Source organism: Hyposmocoma kahamanoa, unplaced genomic scaffold (assembly GCF_003589595.1).
Source record: "Hyposmocoma kahamanoa isolate Upper Pololo Valley unplaced genomic scaffold, ASM358959v1 78, whole genome shotgun sequence".
In the NCBI taxonomy this organism is placed as follows: domain Eukaryota; kingdom Metazoa; phylum Arthropoda; class Insecta; order Lepidoptera; family Cosmopterigidae; genus Hyposmocoma; species Hyposmocoma kahamanoa.
The window spans coordinates 18,390,666-18,407,904 of record NW_020653945.1 but is presented as its reverse complement, the minus strand read 5'-3'; the positions used below and the strand labels follow the sequence as shown (position 1 = coordinate 18,407,904).

The 17,239-nt window shown below is 34.5% G+C and overlaps 2 protein-coding genes across 3 annotated transcripts; one reads left to right on the top strand and one right to left on the bottom strand.

The window, feature by feature from the left end:
• On the bottom strand, positions 1-1,116 carry LOC113233311 (small integral membrane protein 8). The gene is made up of 2 exons (XM_026468401.1): positions 944-1,116; positions 1-225 (listed from the first exon to the last, which is right to left on the bottom strand). The coding sequence occupies exons 1-2, from the start codon at positions 1,049-1,051 to the stop codon at positions 70-72; spliced, it is 264 nt and encodes an 87-aa protein (XP_026324186.1). The 5' UTR covers positions 1,052-1,116; the 3' UTR covers positions 1-69.
• A 394-nt stretch (positions 1,117-1,510) lies between these two features.
• LOC113232835 (host cell factor-like) lies at positions 1,511-16,567 on the top strand. 2 transcript variants are annotated; one of them, XM_026467682.1, is made up of 13 exons: positions 1,511-1,646; positions 2,055-2,174; positions 3,511-3,611; positions 4,220-4,370; positions 4,694-4,805; positions 5,133-5,267; positions 5,497-5,621; positions 6,956-7,128; positions 8,135-8,215; positions 8,558-8,719; positions 10,603-10,773; positions 11,119-11,305; positions 13,321-16,567. In XM_026467682.1, the coding sequence occupies exons 1-13, from the start codon at positions 1,511-1,513 to the stop codon at positions 13,407-13,409; spliced, it is 1,743 nt and encodes a 580-aa protein (XP_026323467.1). In that variant the 3' UTR covers positions 13,410-16,567. The 2 variants fall into 2 exon arrangements, with proteins under 2 accessions (XP_026323467.1, XP_026323466.1); XM_026467681.1 differs by having other exon boundaries at positions 4,193-4,370.
• Positions 16,568-17,239: the final 672 nt, after the last annotated feature.

The following is a 17,239-nucleotide window of genomic DNA, read 5'->3' as shown; positions in this document are numbered from 1 at the left end:
AAGGTAATAATTTTATTAAGTGTACTATTATTTATTATACATAATATTGACTACCTAATTATCATACATCTAATCCCATTTTGATTTCTTTTTTTCAAACATTTCATTTCCATCCTTGTCCACAGCTGCATAGTATCCCATTGATTCATATTTGGTTCTCATATAGGCGAGGTAGCCTAGAGTTAAACCAAAACATGTCAGACCCAGGGTCATTATTACTATATTCTGAAGCAGAAAAAAAAAACATAAACAATTAATATCACAAGCATTGCATAAAATGAGCTCTACTCATAAAAAAATTAAAAACTTTTAACCTACAGATACCAGTCTCATCCACAATAAGCGTAGATTGTTTTAACATTTAAACATAAAACCATAGTTGTATTTTTAATTTTAAAGTACATATAATTCTTTAAGTTATATAGTAATATAATTACATAGTAATATACAGTAAGGTAAGCAGTATAGATGTAATCAAACAAATATCTTTCTGACTGCATCTTTGCATTTGCAAAACAATAGTTAAAATAGTCAGAATGCAGAATCGCTGCAGTATGCTTCCAGTTGTGATGCAGTCGATATATTGGTATAACTGTTTGCTGGCACTTGAGCTGTAATAGCAGTAGACATTTGTGATGCAGTCGGCATAGAGCTCGTGTGCCCAGACACTAAGGGTCGTATTCTACAACTCTACTCACTGCTCAAGTCTGGATTGCACTGGAAACACAAGTACTGGAAATACGACTCTAATGGCAGGGACTTGAGTATGATTCGAGTGCTTTAAGCCATACTCAAATCCTGCCTTGAGCATTGAGTAGAGTTCTAGAATACGGCCCTGAATCATACTCAAGTCCTGACTCGATCATTGAGTAGAGTTCTAGAATACGACCCTTAGATACATAGACAAAAAATATTATATAATTAAACAACTACATTTTCTTACAGGTTTTGCGTATAGCTCGAAATTAACTATTCTAAATGCAGTGGTAGATCTCATTGACCGAATTCCGTCTCCTGCAGTTTGCCGTGGACCCTTTGGAGTTTCAGACATTGATTATTTTGTCAAACACTTCTAGTCTTTTATTTCTTTGTAAAATTGCACGTACATACATTAGAAGTACTCTAATCTAATTTAACTTTAACGAAATTAATAGCATGTTAAGGATAAAATTGAAGAAATTCAGAAAATCACAATCACAAGAACACAATAGAATGAATGATTTATTATTGAATGAATAGAACTGATTCATAGATATCGTTATGACGGAAGAAATCGAGTTCATAAATCGATAACTACTAATTCGTCATTTATGGGGACCCTTATTGTCTATGACTTTCACGATTACAAAAGAAAACTACGCGACGCGTTGACACTATGGTTCAGCGAAGTTGTCAAAAAATATAGTATTTTCGGTGTTATTTCGTGAAATAATGAGCTTTTTTCATTGAATTCTTGTTATAAATCAAAGTTTATTTGTGTTTATTAAGACTATATCGATTTTTTTATAAAATGGAATCTGATTCCGCATTACACGGTGATGTTCTTGATGGCGCGGAAGTGTCGCCTTCCGCCGACAACCAGCAAGAAACGGCCGCAGAAATATCTGAAAATAATGGAACAGAGGACGAATCTGGAGCCACTCCAGGTATCTATCGCAATAAGCAACTGATAGCTTTGCACCAATAGTTCTTTTGACACTCAGGATCTTATTTTTATTTGTGTGTTTGAGTTTGAGTAGTTATTTTTGGTAATTTTCTTGCATTACCCCTAAACTTCCAGCCAAAACAGTGTTACTTAATTGAAAATATTAGTTAGAAGCTTTGTTACCAAGTATCCTTTTAGTTTTAACAAATGTGCCTTTTTCTGCCCTTCATAACAGAGATAAATGTTATTATATTTTTGCATTGAGGTTATAAGTTGTGTAGAAGTAACTTTAATACTAGCCAAGTACATGTTTATTAAACCTTTTTCCTGTTTAAACTTTGTTTGTATTTCTATAATATATATATGTATATCTTAAATATAGCTAATTTAATAATAACCTCTGGTGGAGGCGAGAGTGCGGAAGCGGTAGATGGTGAGCTAGAGCACGCAGTGCCAGCCAGTAGCAGCGATGGTTTGGATCTGGAGTCGGTGGTACACCTCGCGGGCACTGACCAGCCTATGGAGCAAGGTAACACCAGAATAACACCTACAATATTCAACATCATTTCAACATAATGTGTTATTTATGATCATTATAACAATTTTATTTCTTTGTTTCTATCATGATCAAAGGGAAAAATCATCTTTGCTTTTTTGCATTATATTGCGGTATTAAGACTAAGAACAATGAAACAAAATACTTTCAAATAGAGTACAACTGTATTAATTTTGTGTATTTTTAATACTTGCTTCTGTTTAGATGAAAAGACTAAAGAAAAAAGTTGAAGTCTGTGTACAGGTTAATTGACATTGACATGTACCATTTTTAAGGGGTAGTAATATTTTTACATAAATTGTATAGAATTTACCTTGCAGTGAAATTCTGTAAAGTAAAATAAAACTTCCTTTAGAATAGACTTAAAAGTATTTAGCAATTTTATTTTATGTATAAGTGGACACAAGACTTGTTTCACAAAAAGTGATATGTTTTGAAACACCGTTTTCAGTTGCTATTATGCTTTGTAATTTTGGGCTATTTTAATTGTCTTTGAACAAAAAACAATCACTATTGTTAAACAAATACTTATCCATTATTTTCATATTGAAAATGCATGAAGCCTTACATTAATTTTTTGTTTGTGTTTAATGGAATGATGTTCATTTAAATTTTTAGTGCAAACTCTATAAATTCTTAAAAAAGAATAATTTTAGAAGACCAATAAGTAGAGTAACATACCATAGTGGTGCTAATACCAGCTTTTAATACTTAATTCTGAAAATGGTAAGAGTCCAATTTTTAGGCTTTCACAATACACATAAGTCCCATAGTCATGGTTGGCTTTAGATATCTAAGTTTTAAATATGTATATAATATACAGAATCTATAACTTTGTACAGTAGGTTTTTTATATTATACCAAGTGACAGGACAAATAAGTTATGGTCCTGGTGGTGGGCGACACGCTTATTCATAGCTGTTCCAGTGCCATTCAAGAGCTTTAAGTCGCAAAGATCTTAGGGGCACTGTTATTGCGCCCGTCACCCTATGACATAACTTCATAAGACCCAAATGCCTGTAATTTCACCAGCACCAAACCAGAACGCAGTAATGCTCTGTTTTTTCTGTTGTTTGGTGGCAGAAATAGGTAAGGTGGCAGTACTCCAATGGGTGAACTTTTTGTAGGTATTTGCATTTGAGTTTCAGTTGTTTGATAAATCTATGTAGATAAAATAACAACACAAAAAGTTATAACCAGGATGAATCCCTTTTAGTTCATGACATGATTTTAATACCGTATTGTTACAAGGCTGCAGGTTTTTGTTTACTATCACAAATAATTTTAAACATGATTTGGTGTTCAACAGCTCAAGCTGAAGGTGAAGATGAGATGGACATAGATGACACCACAGCTGGCGCTGTCGCCGACGAGTCAGCTTACATTGGAGACAACTGTCTCTCCACTCCTGTAAGTACTACTTATTAAGAATTATCTGTAGAAAGCAAAGGTTGTGTTGTGCAATTGAAATTATTGAGAAATATTTTGTGATTTTTGTTTTATTTTGTTGCAAACTTTTATTAATTTCTCTGTAAATGTTATATACAAGTATTATTATAAGCTTTTAGGAGTAATGCTAAAAATATCTTTAATTTAATATCTGTAGTAATCTAGCTGAATGTTATTATTATATTGACTTCAGTACTAAATTACTCAGCAATACATTTCAATACAAGTATTCCTTATTGTACTCAAAAGCCCATTGTAAACAACAACTAAAGTATAATCACATTGTAAACAAATTAACATCTTTATAATAAGTTTTTCACAAAGTCAAGATTTGTAGGTAGGTAGAGCTTATTTGTTTTGCCTTAGATACTTTCTTGAAGTCATACTTATTACAGCTAAATTAATATTAAGTGCGTCTTGACGGAGATCATGCACAGTCTGAGAAGTACTCAGCTTTTGTTTAAGTGTCTTATTTACTGCAAAATAAATAAAAAGTATTAGCTTGTAAAAAATTGGCAATAGAGTGCATATTTCTGGGACAGGCAACAACAGAGGATAATTCTCCTCAGGACACCGAAGGCACTCTTGACCCCATGATGAAAGAGCAGGGTTTAGAAGAGGAAGGCGGGGACGATCAAGAGGAGTCTCCTGACCAGTCCATTAGTTCAGCCATCCCCACTGACAGTGGAGTGGGTGATGGAGCACCCATGTCTCAGGATGGTAAGTGGAAATATATTTTTATGATTTTGTTACACAAGTTGTGTATTGAATCAAGGAAACTGACTGTTGAGATGATTTTTTAAATAGCAACCCTATCTAGTTTCTTGCTTGTTATTTTCAAAAAATTTAGTTAGTTTGGCCAGTAGAGATAAAATTTTATGTAAAGATTTCAAGTGACTTAGTTTTTATTCCGGTTTGCTTTGATATCAATGTAAATTTTAACATTTGAAAATTTGCCAACATTTTTCTGGAGATTTTGTAAAAGTTTTCTGATGTGATGCAAGCATCACTTGGTGTGGTTCACGTAATAGCGTTAATTTTAGACGAATCAAGTACAATGGACGACGACCTGGGCGGTGGCGAGGGCGTCGCCAGCAGCGATGACGTCAATGACATCAGCAGCGCTGCGCAGGAGTCGCTTAGCACTGGCATTAGGTACTTATTATATACTAGTAGTTACAAATTGACAGTTACAGGACATCTCTCAACTACATAGTTCAATATTGTGCGGATAGATGGCGCCTTAAAATATTTCATTAACCAAGAATGTTCTTGGTTATAATAGGGGAAATACATAATAATAATAAGAAATATGTAAACAACTACTTGTACGTAGTTCAATGTAAATGAGAAATAAGTTGCGCTTCTAATAATCTAATTTGTCTGTTCACATGAGACTCGAATCGTTTTGTTGGGTGTCATTCAACTCTTGTTTCTCATGTATTTCAAAATGCATTAGAAACGACAGTACTATTTTCGCAGTTCGAGCACGGCCGAGACCGGTGCTGATATCTCATCCAGCGGCCAATCTGAGGCGGCCCTTATCTCCTCTACTGCCAACGGGCCGGCGCCGCTTCATTCCTTCTCCCTCAATGATTCCAAGGAGGATCCTAATGAGTTAGTATAATTTCTTATTATATAGTCTAGTTCAACCACACGCAGAATAGGCACCTTGAAGTCGAGTTGCGGAAACTATCCCGTTGCACCAAGTATCAAGTAGCCCAGTTCAAAAATATACAATCATAAAAAAAAAAATGAAAATGAAAACATAATAAAGAAAATGAAAAATATAAGAAAGACTGCCTTTCGGTACGGAATCGACATTTCGACATTGACAATCGTACAGAGTCGCCGATGCAGACACATCTGAGATGGCAGGCGCGGCCGACACCATGCCGACCGTTAGCGAATCGATGCCGCTGCTGAGCATGGGCGCCAACGGTTCTGCGCTGCTTTCCCCCACATTGCAAGGTATAATAATATAAGTATTAAGTTTAATATACAATTGTCATTACTTGCTTATATATTGATTATATAATGCGCTCTATTCTTTTACAATCGTGTTTTGTTAATTTTCAGGTTAGTTTATCTACCTAATTTCGATGGTAACTTCTATTGTTTAAATATTGTAGAATATTATCGTGAAGTATCGTTTGCTACTCGAGTGAGCTTAAAATATTATTCATATATAATATATTATTCACGATAATTTACTCGTAATAAATAATAAGAAAGGTTAGCTGGAAGAAATCCCTTTATGAGATAAGCTCGCATTTGTAGAATAACATTCTATTTCTTTGTTAAAAATTTGTAATTAGTTTGTATTGTACAATAAAGTGTTTACATACATACATACATAAATATTGCCACGGAAATTAGACAGAAAACTAACCCGAGAATTACCCATTTGATATTACATAAAATATAAGTATATTCTAAGATACGACACCTCACCATACCTTTCGAAAAAAGGTGATCTTCAATCAAAGCATGAGTGGTGTATAATTGTTAATTCTCATTAGACGCTTTGAAAGTCCTACCTAACACGTAGAGAAGTAATATTGATTTTATTGAATATCATGATGTTTTACTGCCATGATATTTATTTTTTGTGAAATTACTCCACTAGTTACTTATAATTATAAATGCAAAGATGGAACATGCAGAAAAATTTCTTCGGTTTCACACGACTCTAACCTGGCCCTATTTAAGTTTTTTTTTGTACTATCTGTAGTAGGGTAGTAAGTACAAATGTCCTCCCCGACGATCCCCACACTCGCTCCTCCTTTTTGCATCGGATTGGTATTTACGTAATCTTTCTTTTGTTACCGCACAGACTTGTCACCGTTTAGAGCGATATATTTAAATATTTTTATTCTCATACGAAAGTAAAATCTGGTTCTGGCCCTGTACTCTCGTTCTCCATCCGAAACAATTATACTGTAAAATAAGTAATTATCGATAAAGTTAAAAGTCGCATGATGCGAATGAAGCTTCATACTAGATACTTTTAATTTGCTTGAGTATTATTTATTTGACAGTAATTGTTTCGGACAGATATCGGACGGAGATCGCGATAAGAGCCAAAAAAACCCAATACAAAAGATCTGTAACAACCACATAGAACTTCGTAAGGTCTGCCGACTAGATCTGTAACTCAATTGGTAGAGGTCCTAATTTGGCATACTAACGCAGGTTTGAGTTCTGTCAGATCGAAGGAAATTTTCTTTGTGTTCGATGTTTGTATTAATAAAAGTCTTTAGCAAAAGAGAATGGGTAGGCAGAGTTGACTTATAAATGCGCAGGCGAGGAAGGCGGCGTCGGGAAAGTGTCGTCGTCAGTGGGTTCGGTGGGCGAGGCGGAGGGGGCAGTAAGCAGCTCGGGCTGCGCAGGAGGCGCAGCACCCCCGTTGCCGCCCACTGATGCGGCGCACGCGCTTGCCACACTGGCGAGCGCCGCGCTGCACCACCACGAACAGGTATACAACCATCCTGTCGAGTTAAGGTTATTAAAAAATATATTAAAGTTATTTTATTTCAGCAAGTTCCATAATCTGTTAGTAATAATAATAGGAAAAGATCTTTTAAATTAGTGATAGATGATATTTTATTATGAATCAAATCACCTTTCTCACGAAGCACTGCCACATGGGAGACGTATTCCTACCTGCTATAGTTTGTGGGATGCTGTTGAGGCTGTCCCGCACTCTGCGCATCAGGGATGCTGTCTTTTTGTTTTTTTCTGGAGGATGGCAGCAAAATCATCCATTTCATGTTTTGGAAATACCCACAAGTTATGTTCAGTCGTTAATGTTTAGAGTCCTTAGAGCTATGTTATTACGAAATTGAAACTCGTATCCAAAAACGACTCAGTATTATCACACAGTATTATAACACAGTATTATCAGTAAGTTTGATTTCAAAGTGAAAGCAAAATTAACTGAAATGAAAACAAGTCAATAAAGCGAAAATTTTAAAAGCTTAGGATTTATCTGAAACAAAAATCTACTTAGTTTTTTATGTATCTACCTGCTAAAATAATTATGAAATTATGAATAAATATTCAGTTTAATGCTAGAGAAGAAACATTGTCTATAGATTTTACTGTCTATTGATTGAACTGCCACGCAGAGGTCCCAGGTTCGATTCCCGGGCCGAGAGAAATATTTGTATGACCTACATTTATTTCTCTCGTGAGTTTGGGTGTAATTTGTGGTTGTCTATGTGTGTGTCCATGGCACCCGCGACACAGGATTTCCCTAGTGCGGGGCTATGTTGAGTGTGTGGCGTTATTATTATTATTATTATTACTTTCGGTACTTAAAGCCTTAAAGGGATATTTTTTCTGTATATAAAGCATAAGAACACGCGACGCATATGGCGATCAGCTTAAGTACATGCTAATATATGCTGATCGCCACATGATCTCATTATCATCATAAATTCTAATTCTGTAATCTAGCGATCTATTTGCTCAATTTTCAGGCTGAATCCGAAGAACCGAAAAAGCAAAATGATGAAGACACATGGTATACAGTGGGCATTGTCAAAGGAACTACGTTTACGGTAATCACTTTATACATACTTGAAGACAAAATAGACTGTCAATACAAACTTGGCATTCGTTCTTTGTTACATTTATGCTGAGAAGTCAATGTTTTATCGAGTTCTTAGGTTTTCACGATTGTTAAACGTTGAAAATGAAACTAGATTTTCTTTTAATTTTCTAAATATTTTGGAAAGTCATCATTAAAGTTTCTGAAATTAAGTTTAAATTTGAAAAAGTGAGAGTGTCGTATAGTGTCGGTATTGTTTTCAACGTGCGATATGTATTTACGAGTAATTGTGCTAAAGTTTTATCAACATCATGTTCATTGCTCAGAAAAAGAAATACTGTATTTTCTGCAGGTCCAGAACTACATTTCAGACCCGAACGTGGACATGTCAAGTTTGTCCCTAGACAACCTGCCTGACCTGTCAGCGTTCGGAACCACTCCACTCGAACACGGCACTGCCTACAAATTCCGCATAGCTGCGATTAACTCCTGCGGACGTGGAGAATGGAGCGAAGTTAGTATAAAATACATTCAGTCGCAGGGAAGCAAACAATATATAATTTTTCACATAACTTACAAAAGACCAGAGAATCCAGGTAATTGGTGTGGTTATTTGGCACATTATTATTATTAAAGTCTGTTTCAATCCATTATACAGTAATGGTAAACAAACCGGTTTGTTTAAAATTCTAAAGCAATCACTCAATAAATGGACCGAGTAACATTTCCACGTATATTATGAAGATTTCGAATTGATATCTTACTTACTTTCAAACAATATTCATTTGAATAACAACTGAAATTCGTATTTGATAAATGTTAGTCCAAATGTGAAGTTATTATTGTAGAAGTATGGATAGTCTATGGGGGCAGTGCTGTACGAAAGAATTTTGGTTCATTCAATTAAAGTTTTTGTAATCGATTAGCAAATTGATTCATTTCAATCACAATCGAAGGAGTGTAAGAATTTGAAAGAGGATTAAAAATTAATATATCGGAAATTTTTAATTTACTATTAAAGGTCATGTAAGAAAAACCAGTAGTAGTGTAGGTAAGTACACCATGTACAATCCTATATATGAACATATTTTTTGTATCAGCAGCGAAATCGCAAAAAGTACTATTCCAACTGATTGTACTAAACAAATCGATTCATTTGATTAATTGATTTGTAGTTGGCAGTACAATTGACCATCACTAAACTATCTATGGTCGAGTCCACAGAACAATAATCCGTGGTCGAATCAGTGACCTGTTTGTTTACTTTTTCTTTTGATTGAAACGAACTATGGTTACACTCTGGACACTGCATACAATGGTCGAAAGTTATTTACCTACTACATACAGCAAGGCGCTATCTGCACACGCGCAAATGTGTGCGTGAAGTGGCAACATAGAGAAAATTCTACCGCGAACCTGTTATCTTTTAATTCTATTAATAGAATTCTAATAATTACACATGTTCATTATATATTTTTATTAATTCACTAACTAGAACAATACGGAAGATTTATTTAAATTATATATTAAAATACTTTAAATATCAAATTTTGGACAGGACTTTTAAATAAGGTAACCAAGGTATTTGAAATTGCGTGTCTCAAGTTTATCATTACCTACTTAATAATTAGGTATATTCACTGCTTAATATTTATCGCCAATACAAATACAAAATTCGAAAACCCTTGACTACTAGGTCACGAAGTTATGGCGTCTCATTACATTGATATAATAAATCTGTATTATATATTATACTGCACTAAATAAATGAAGAAAACAATAACTGAATGAGTCTCAGACATATGTTTTTTCACCTTCGTTTAATTCCGAAAAACTAAAGAAACTCCTCTCTTTATCCCGTCAGCACAATTCACGGCCATTGTAATAGTAACGTACAATGATGTTATTTAATTACGTACAAGTTTTGTAATGAATGAATGAAAACTATATTCAAATATCAAAGCCGTCTTAGCGCAAAAACGGCTCGCCGATAGCCTCGTTGTCGCTCAGTCAATGTGACCGTCAATGTGCGGGGCGTGGTGCGGTATCTAAAGCTAGGGAGGGGCGGAGAGTGTACATTCTCGTTACTTTTTTATTCTCTGCTATAGTTCAAGACATTCCGAATTAGAAAAGTAGTTTTTGTGGCGTCACACCTGTAATGATGCCATACAAGTTGCATAGTAATTATGTGCTAAAGAAGACAGCTTTCCCCCACCACCACTGGAAATGTCTGCTGTTAGTTGATATAGCCAAAATATAACTTTCTGATTCATATTGAGCGTATTATGTGAATTGTTAGGAGCATTTTTATTTTTAAACATAATACTCTAATAAACCTCGAATAACATTTATGTTTTTTATCGTGTATATTACAAATTTATCATTTTATATCCACAGGAATCTGCATTCAAAACGTGTCTGCCAGGCTTCCCCGGCGCGCCGTCGGCTATTAAAATTTCCAAATCCCCTGAAGGCGCGCATCTTTCTTGGGAGCCTCCACAGGTCGCCGCAGAGGGCATCTTCGAGTACTCCGTGTACCTCGCTGTTCGCTCTAACACACAACCCAAGGTGATATCATTGTTTACTTTATTTAGCATTATTTTGATTTAAATTTTCACGATTTTCACACGTTATTTGATTTTTAATTTGGGACTTAATCACATATAAAACATATTTTACATACAAACTCGCACGGCTAGAAAATGTTGACACCCGCCTCTTCAGTCCCTTCGAGACCATGGACGTTGTAATACGTCCAAAACGACGAGATAATTAAAATATGTTTTATACGTGATTATTTAGCATTGTTTTCATTTTCAATTTATTTATTTTTACTTACAATAGCATTAAATATAATTTATGTTTTACACTATTAAACCTTAATACGGGCCTAAGAAATCTTTTTTTCTACAGGAGGCGTCAAAATCGCAGCTGGCATTCGTGCGTGTGTACTGCGGCAAAACAAACACATGTGTGGTACCACAATCGTCTCTTAGCGCGGCACACGTTGACTCCTCCACAAAACCAGCTATCATCTTTCGCATTGCTGCGCGGAATGAGAAGGGCTATGGACCCGCTACGCAAGTCAGGTGGCTGCAAGGTGAGTTTTCTTACATTTACTAAATGTACATTTATTTTTGTTTATTTATTTATTATCAGGTTACATAGATCCATAAATACATACCTTTTAGACTAACACACACAATAATATAATAAAACACTAATCAATTATGCACTCGTATGAACTGTGGCGTGTAACGCAAAGCGGATAACGGAAACGTCGATACATGACATCGTTCGGTCAAAATTCCTCTTTCATGAGGGTCCACAGATGGTCTTAACACAAATGAATTAAAATTATTCACATTGTGAAATGAATCAGTGACACGTATAAGAACGCCGTCAGTACCGCAGGACGCAGTAGATGATTATGGTTAGCCGGGGCTGTGCCACCGCTGGTGTACTTCTTTTTCTGTTCCACCTTTTTTGAAACCGTCGTTGTCGCACTGGTCAACTCGCCTCGGTGGTACCGACGACATAGTATAATAACCAGACATCGCAATGGGCAGAATATACATATTTACTTAAACTTCAAGTAATACACATAGAGTGGATAGTCTCGGAATGATTAAAAATAAAACTTAAATATCAAAACAAAACTGTTATACAAATTTTTTATATTTTTACCTACTATTACAAAACTTTCTAAATGCACTACCGTGGAGTACCACAAGGGTCCACAAGGGGGTATTAATTTACACGAAGCATTACAGACAGTTGCTAATTGGTCTCCTAATATTTAATTATAAATATTACTATTTTATTAATTTCTTGTTGCTTATTTTTTTTATTCCCGTTTTTAACTGGATTTCTGTGTGTTTATCTTTTAATTAATTTATTGTATTATGTTGTTGCGTGTGTGGTGCAAGACAACAAACGTTTTAACTATCTGACTCTCTATCGTTGTTGTGTAGTAATGAAATCAAATATTTCGTTATTTCAGAGGGAGGTATTTTTCACTCTATTTTTTTTTTATTAGGTTCATCAACAGTTGTTACATCATATTACAAGTTCAATTTGCTTAGATAAGAGTATTTTGACAAGATGCACAATTGTGCATCTTGTCAAAATACTGTTTCATCTGTCTCTAATTTGTGACTTGCGTTGAGCAGGGTGATCTTAATATTTAAGTGCTATGAAATCGAATACAAACATATAACAAACAGAAAACAATATAAACAAAATAAAATTAAAAACAATAATGATAGTTATAGACCAGATGTTTACAAGTTAATTATTGCTCTACAGAGACCGGTTAGCGAGTTCGAGAACATATTATTATCCACTGTGGCATTGTGCTCATTGTGTAATCTATCACTCTATGTGTATTACTTGAAGTTTAGGCAAATATATTGTTTATTTTGACTTCTGATACGAAAGTGTACTCTATTTTCATAATGCGGTATAATCATTTACTATTTTACATCATTAATAATTAGAACGAAAAATGAATAGTTATGAAATAATTAAATTGATATCATAATATGTCTTAAGAGTCTATACTACCTCAAATGGTTTTAGTTGATTCCGCATAATAGTGAAAGTATTGAATCAATCATTTTTGAAAAAATATATAATAAAATTGAGATATACACTGATTACTACTATACGGTGTGAAAACACGATTCCAAAAAATTTTCATTGAAAAAAAAAACAAACTCACCTCGAAATTTTACAAGAAAAAAGCTGTATTCAACAGTTACTTTACATATACCAATGATTTATTTTAATATCAACTGAACTAAATAGAACATGTATACGATATCATTTTTCAAATGGCTTTCATTTCGTTTGTAAAAAAATAAATTCTGAAATAAAGCCAGCGTCGCTGCCGCTCGATCTAAGCACAATGAACTGTTAATACAGTGCATTGTGCGTTAACACAGTTTCGCGTATTAATATACGCGAAAAATTTATTTGAATTCGAGCCGAGGTAGTATAGACTTAAGTGCTCGTTTTGTTTGCAACATAATTTAGTAAAATTACTTATATTTAACGAATTCGTATTCTACGTAGGATTAATTTTGCGTTACATATTAATATGTTTAATTCCAGATATCAAATCAACAGGAGTGAAGCGAGCAGGCGAAGGCAGACTACCCGGCGCATCTCCTTCCAAGCAACCGAAACAAATTCTTCACTAAGTGTTGATATTGACTATAGTTTAGTTTAAGAATTAAGTACGCCAAGGACAGTTTATCCATCGCGGTCTTGTACATTTTATTACAGGCGTAGTGTAGATTACTTTTTGTAAACGGTGGCCAGGTTAGTTGACTCTCGCGATTTCGTGGATCATATGAGAACTCATTTCTTTTATGGGAACAGGAGCAATGTCAAATTAGCGCCCCCTATTTCAGACTACAAAAGTTATTCGTCGGGTTTTCAAATGAAGGTATTTTTTTATAAAAAAATGAAACTAGGTTTTCGTCATAGAGGCAGAGGCTTTATTTAGATCCTACACTAATATCCGGAAGAATAAACAATTCGTTAGTCCGACATTTAAGACGTTAACAGAGATCTCGAAATGCATCTTAACCTATTTGGTATTCATAAACTATAATCATAGGTATCTTGCACGATACAATGTGAACGCTTTACAGTGACAGCGTTTATCGTAAAATTAAATGTGAGTACGAGGCACTCCGTTTCGCTATTTGGATCTCAAAAAACCAACCACGGACTTTAACTGTGCGATTTCCAAAGGCTTTCTGTGTAGTTGCAGCCCACTGCTTTTCCATAGAGGAGTATCAACAACGTACTGACAAAGTTCAATTATTTACGTTTTATATTGAACATTTCGAATATAAGCACTACGGCATGCAAAGTATTGATATTTTTGTTTGGTATTTAAGTACTGTCCATGAAAGTGTTAAGTCACAAAGACCGTACACTCAATTAATTTGGACTTAATATCGATTTTGAACCGTAACTCTGGTGCTGAGTGACATTTATGTCGTCGCATAATTTAATGCACAGTCAATGGAGCAATCGTTGATGTCCACTTTAGTTTAAGAAAGTCAGTTGATTTAAGTAAGATCTTCAGTGCGGTCTTACATTTTATATGGATGTATTAATAGGGGCCTAAAGATACGCACGGTACATGTACAAATGCACTGAAGATAATAGGACATTTGAAATTTGTAAAAAGAATTTGAAAAAAAAAATGTAAAAAGAATCGACGATCTTTGGTCGAAATTCGGACTCGATGTCGGATAAAATTGTTTCGTGGTAACTTCCGCCTGATACGAACCTAAAACGACGATTGTTGCTTCGTTTTTCGGATTTCGTGGTAGACGTAGGTGCTACTGGCGACGCGACTTTTAGGGCTTGTGTCACGGCCGGTCAGTGTAATGACGCAAAGTTAGAAGAGTCCATCTTTTTGGAACATAAACTTACTCTTGCTGCTGTAAATATAAATTTCATATAACACATTTTTATAATTGCTTCAAATGCGTAAAAACGTAAATAATAATTGTAAGAAATGACCCGGAATTATTTTGGTCATAAAATTTTCGTTTCGCTATTACTGCGTCTTAAAATGAAATTATTTATATTAATTACGAATCATTAATGAAATCTACTGTAATGATATTTCGATATTATTTAGAAATGATTTGCTTTCCTATCGTTTATGATAAAGTAGATAGTAAAGTGGCAGTGAAAAAAAAACCATAGGTTCAGTACTTTCTATACATCAAAGCGAGGAGCGTAAACCATGTCATGATAGTGTGTGTGGTTTAATTTTTGGGTATTATTATATGCGATAGATTAACATAGTTTTATGTTATCCTTGTTTTAAAAGTGTAAATGTGCTCAATATACCTAAGTATCTCATAAACAGTCCATCGTTTGCGCTATGCCTTAATGAAATGAATGTTAGATTTTTGTAAGTAATGAAACCTTATTGACATTGTTCCAAAAATGTTATTGTACACCGAAAGTATATATGCTTTTCATTCCCAATTTACTATCACAATTTAAGTGTAATTACATGAGGGCTATCATTATTACACTCGTCAAAACGCACATGTTCAATATAGCTGTCAAAGTATGCAAGGAGAACGAGAGGAAGTATGTGTGAAAGGTAAGTAGACGGTCAAAGTGTAATAAAAAAATATTTACCAAGTATATCGCACCCTTAGGTGTAATAACGCCACATCGGCAAAATGGCAATTTTTCAGCAGAGGCTTAAAGATTATACGAACGAAATTAGTCGATAACGTTTTTATGCTTAAATAGGAGATGTATAAAATTTCACATTTACATAATTTGTTTCATGTAGTTCGCATTGTTTGTATGACTATCACCAATTTCATGTCTCTAAAAACACTTTTGACGTATTATCACAAGTGACTTTATTATAACAAAGGTACGATATAATATTGGAAATTTTAATTGGGAGGCTGAATAATCTTTACTGAAACTCATTGTTATGTGATTATAATGTAAAGCGTAGCAACCAAACTATCCCGATAAATTTTTACAAAGTTTGGGAGAACCTTCTTCTTTATTTGTATGTTATATCATTTAAAAGGATAAATAAAAAGCATCAATTGTCCACTGTTTTGACATCAAATACCTTATTCCGCAAACTTTCGAGTGTGGAGAATGGCGAGATCCTTGGCAATGCCATTGTCTTCAATCTCATCAGTTTGATGTTGACATCTAAGGGAAGCGTTATTGGTCTTGTAGACCATCGGGGTCTCGTTTACAATGGTAGCCCCCAGTACTGAGTTATCTCTATATGTCACAGGATCGAATCGTCGCATAGAAAATAAATGGCCCGATTTCTCACCGATCTAGAACTTTTATTTTCCTAATTTGACTTTAAAAAAATTACAGGCCCATGGGATTTCTCAATTTATGTCACAGGGTGACGGTTGGGCATGTCACTTACCATCAGGCGTACGACTTGTTCCGTGCCATAGCTTGGTATAAAAACAAAATACAGATTCTTGTGTATGAATCGATTAAACAATAAGTAGACGGAAATGTATTAATGTGATAAGAGCATTGAAAAAGAACGAAATTATTACACTTTTTTAAAATATACGGATCCGGAATTATTCTATGGACAAAATTTGTGACGAATTGAGACTGTGACGAGTAGCAATTAACTCCCATGACTTAGTGAATGTAATTATATTATTTTTTTAAATTAATTCTTTGTACCTCATGTCGTTGCAGAGTAAGGTGTCGAATGACTGATTAAGATGAAGTGTATAGTATTAAAGTAAGTAGATTGAATGGGGTGCAAATTATGAGGGTGTAACCACACGAGCTGCATTCCGACTGAATGTTAACTACAAAATAGACGTTAGAATGCAGATCGTATGATTAAGCACTAAGATGTTAAACCTGTGTCTTTCTACTATGAATAAATATGGAAAGATTGAATTGATTTTCTTTGCCTTGTGCCGTAAGCAGCGCAGACTTCCCCGGTATCTAAAGTACGAGTCGAACAAAAACGGTTGTTGATTAAACGTGGTGATCACAGTTTGAAAGATTTTAAATTCACTCACGCCTAGCGCGGGTATGTATTCTCTGTTCGCGCGATCGGTTGGTAGTGGAAAGGGATAACCTTCAATGTGTACACTTTGATCACGATATCAGTTGTACGATTTGTCGCAACCGATCGCGCGGTTCAACTGAAAAATATTTCAAATAGTTTTCCAACATGTTTTGTCCAATATGTTTAATACAGTGTTTGTTTTGAAATAATTTACAAAAAAGACATTAAACAATTTAAAGTAATTAACGACATTATAATATTTGTTTATAATATAAAAACAGCTCTTATTAAATAACTGTGCCAAATTGTTTATAAATTAACCATAAAACCTCTTACGGTGCCAACAGCTTTGCTCGGTTTTTGACGATCAGTACTTGTTAGAGAAAAGTTAAAATAAAAAAAAACATTGTAAGCACCTACGCCCAATTTAAATTCTAGTCATCTAGTGTCGATCAACAAAAA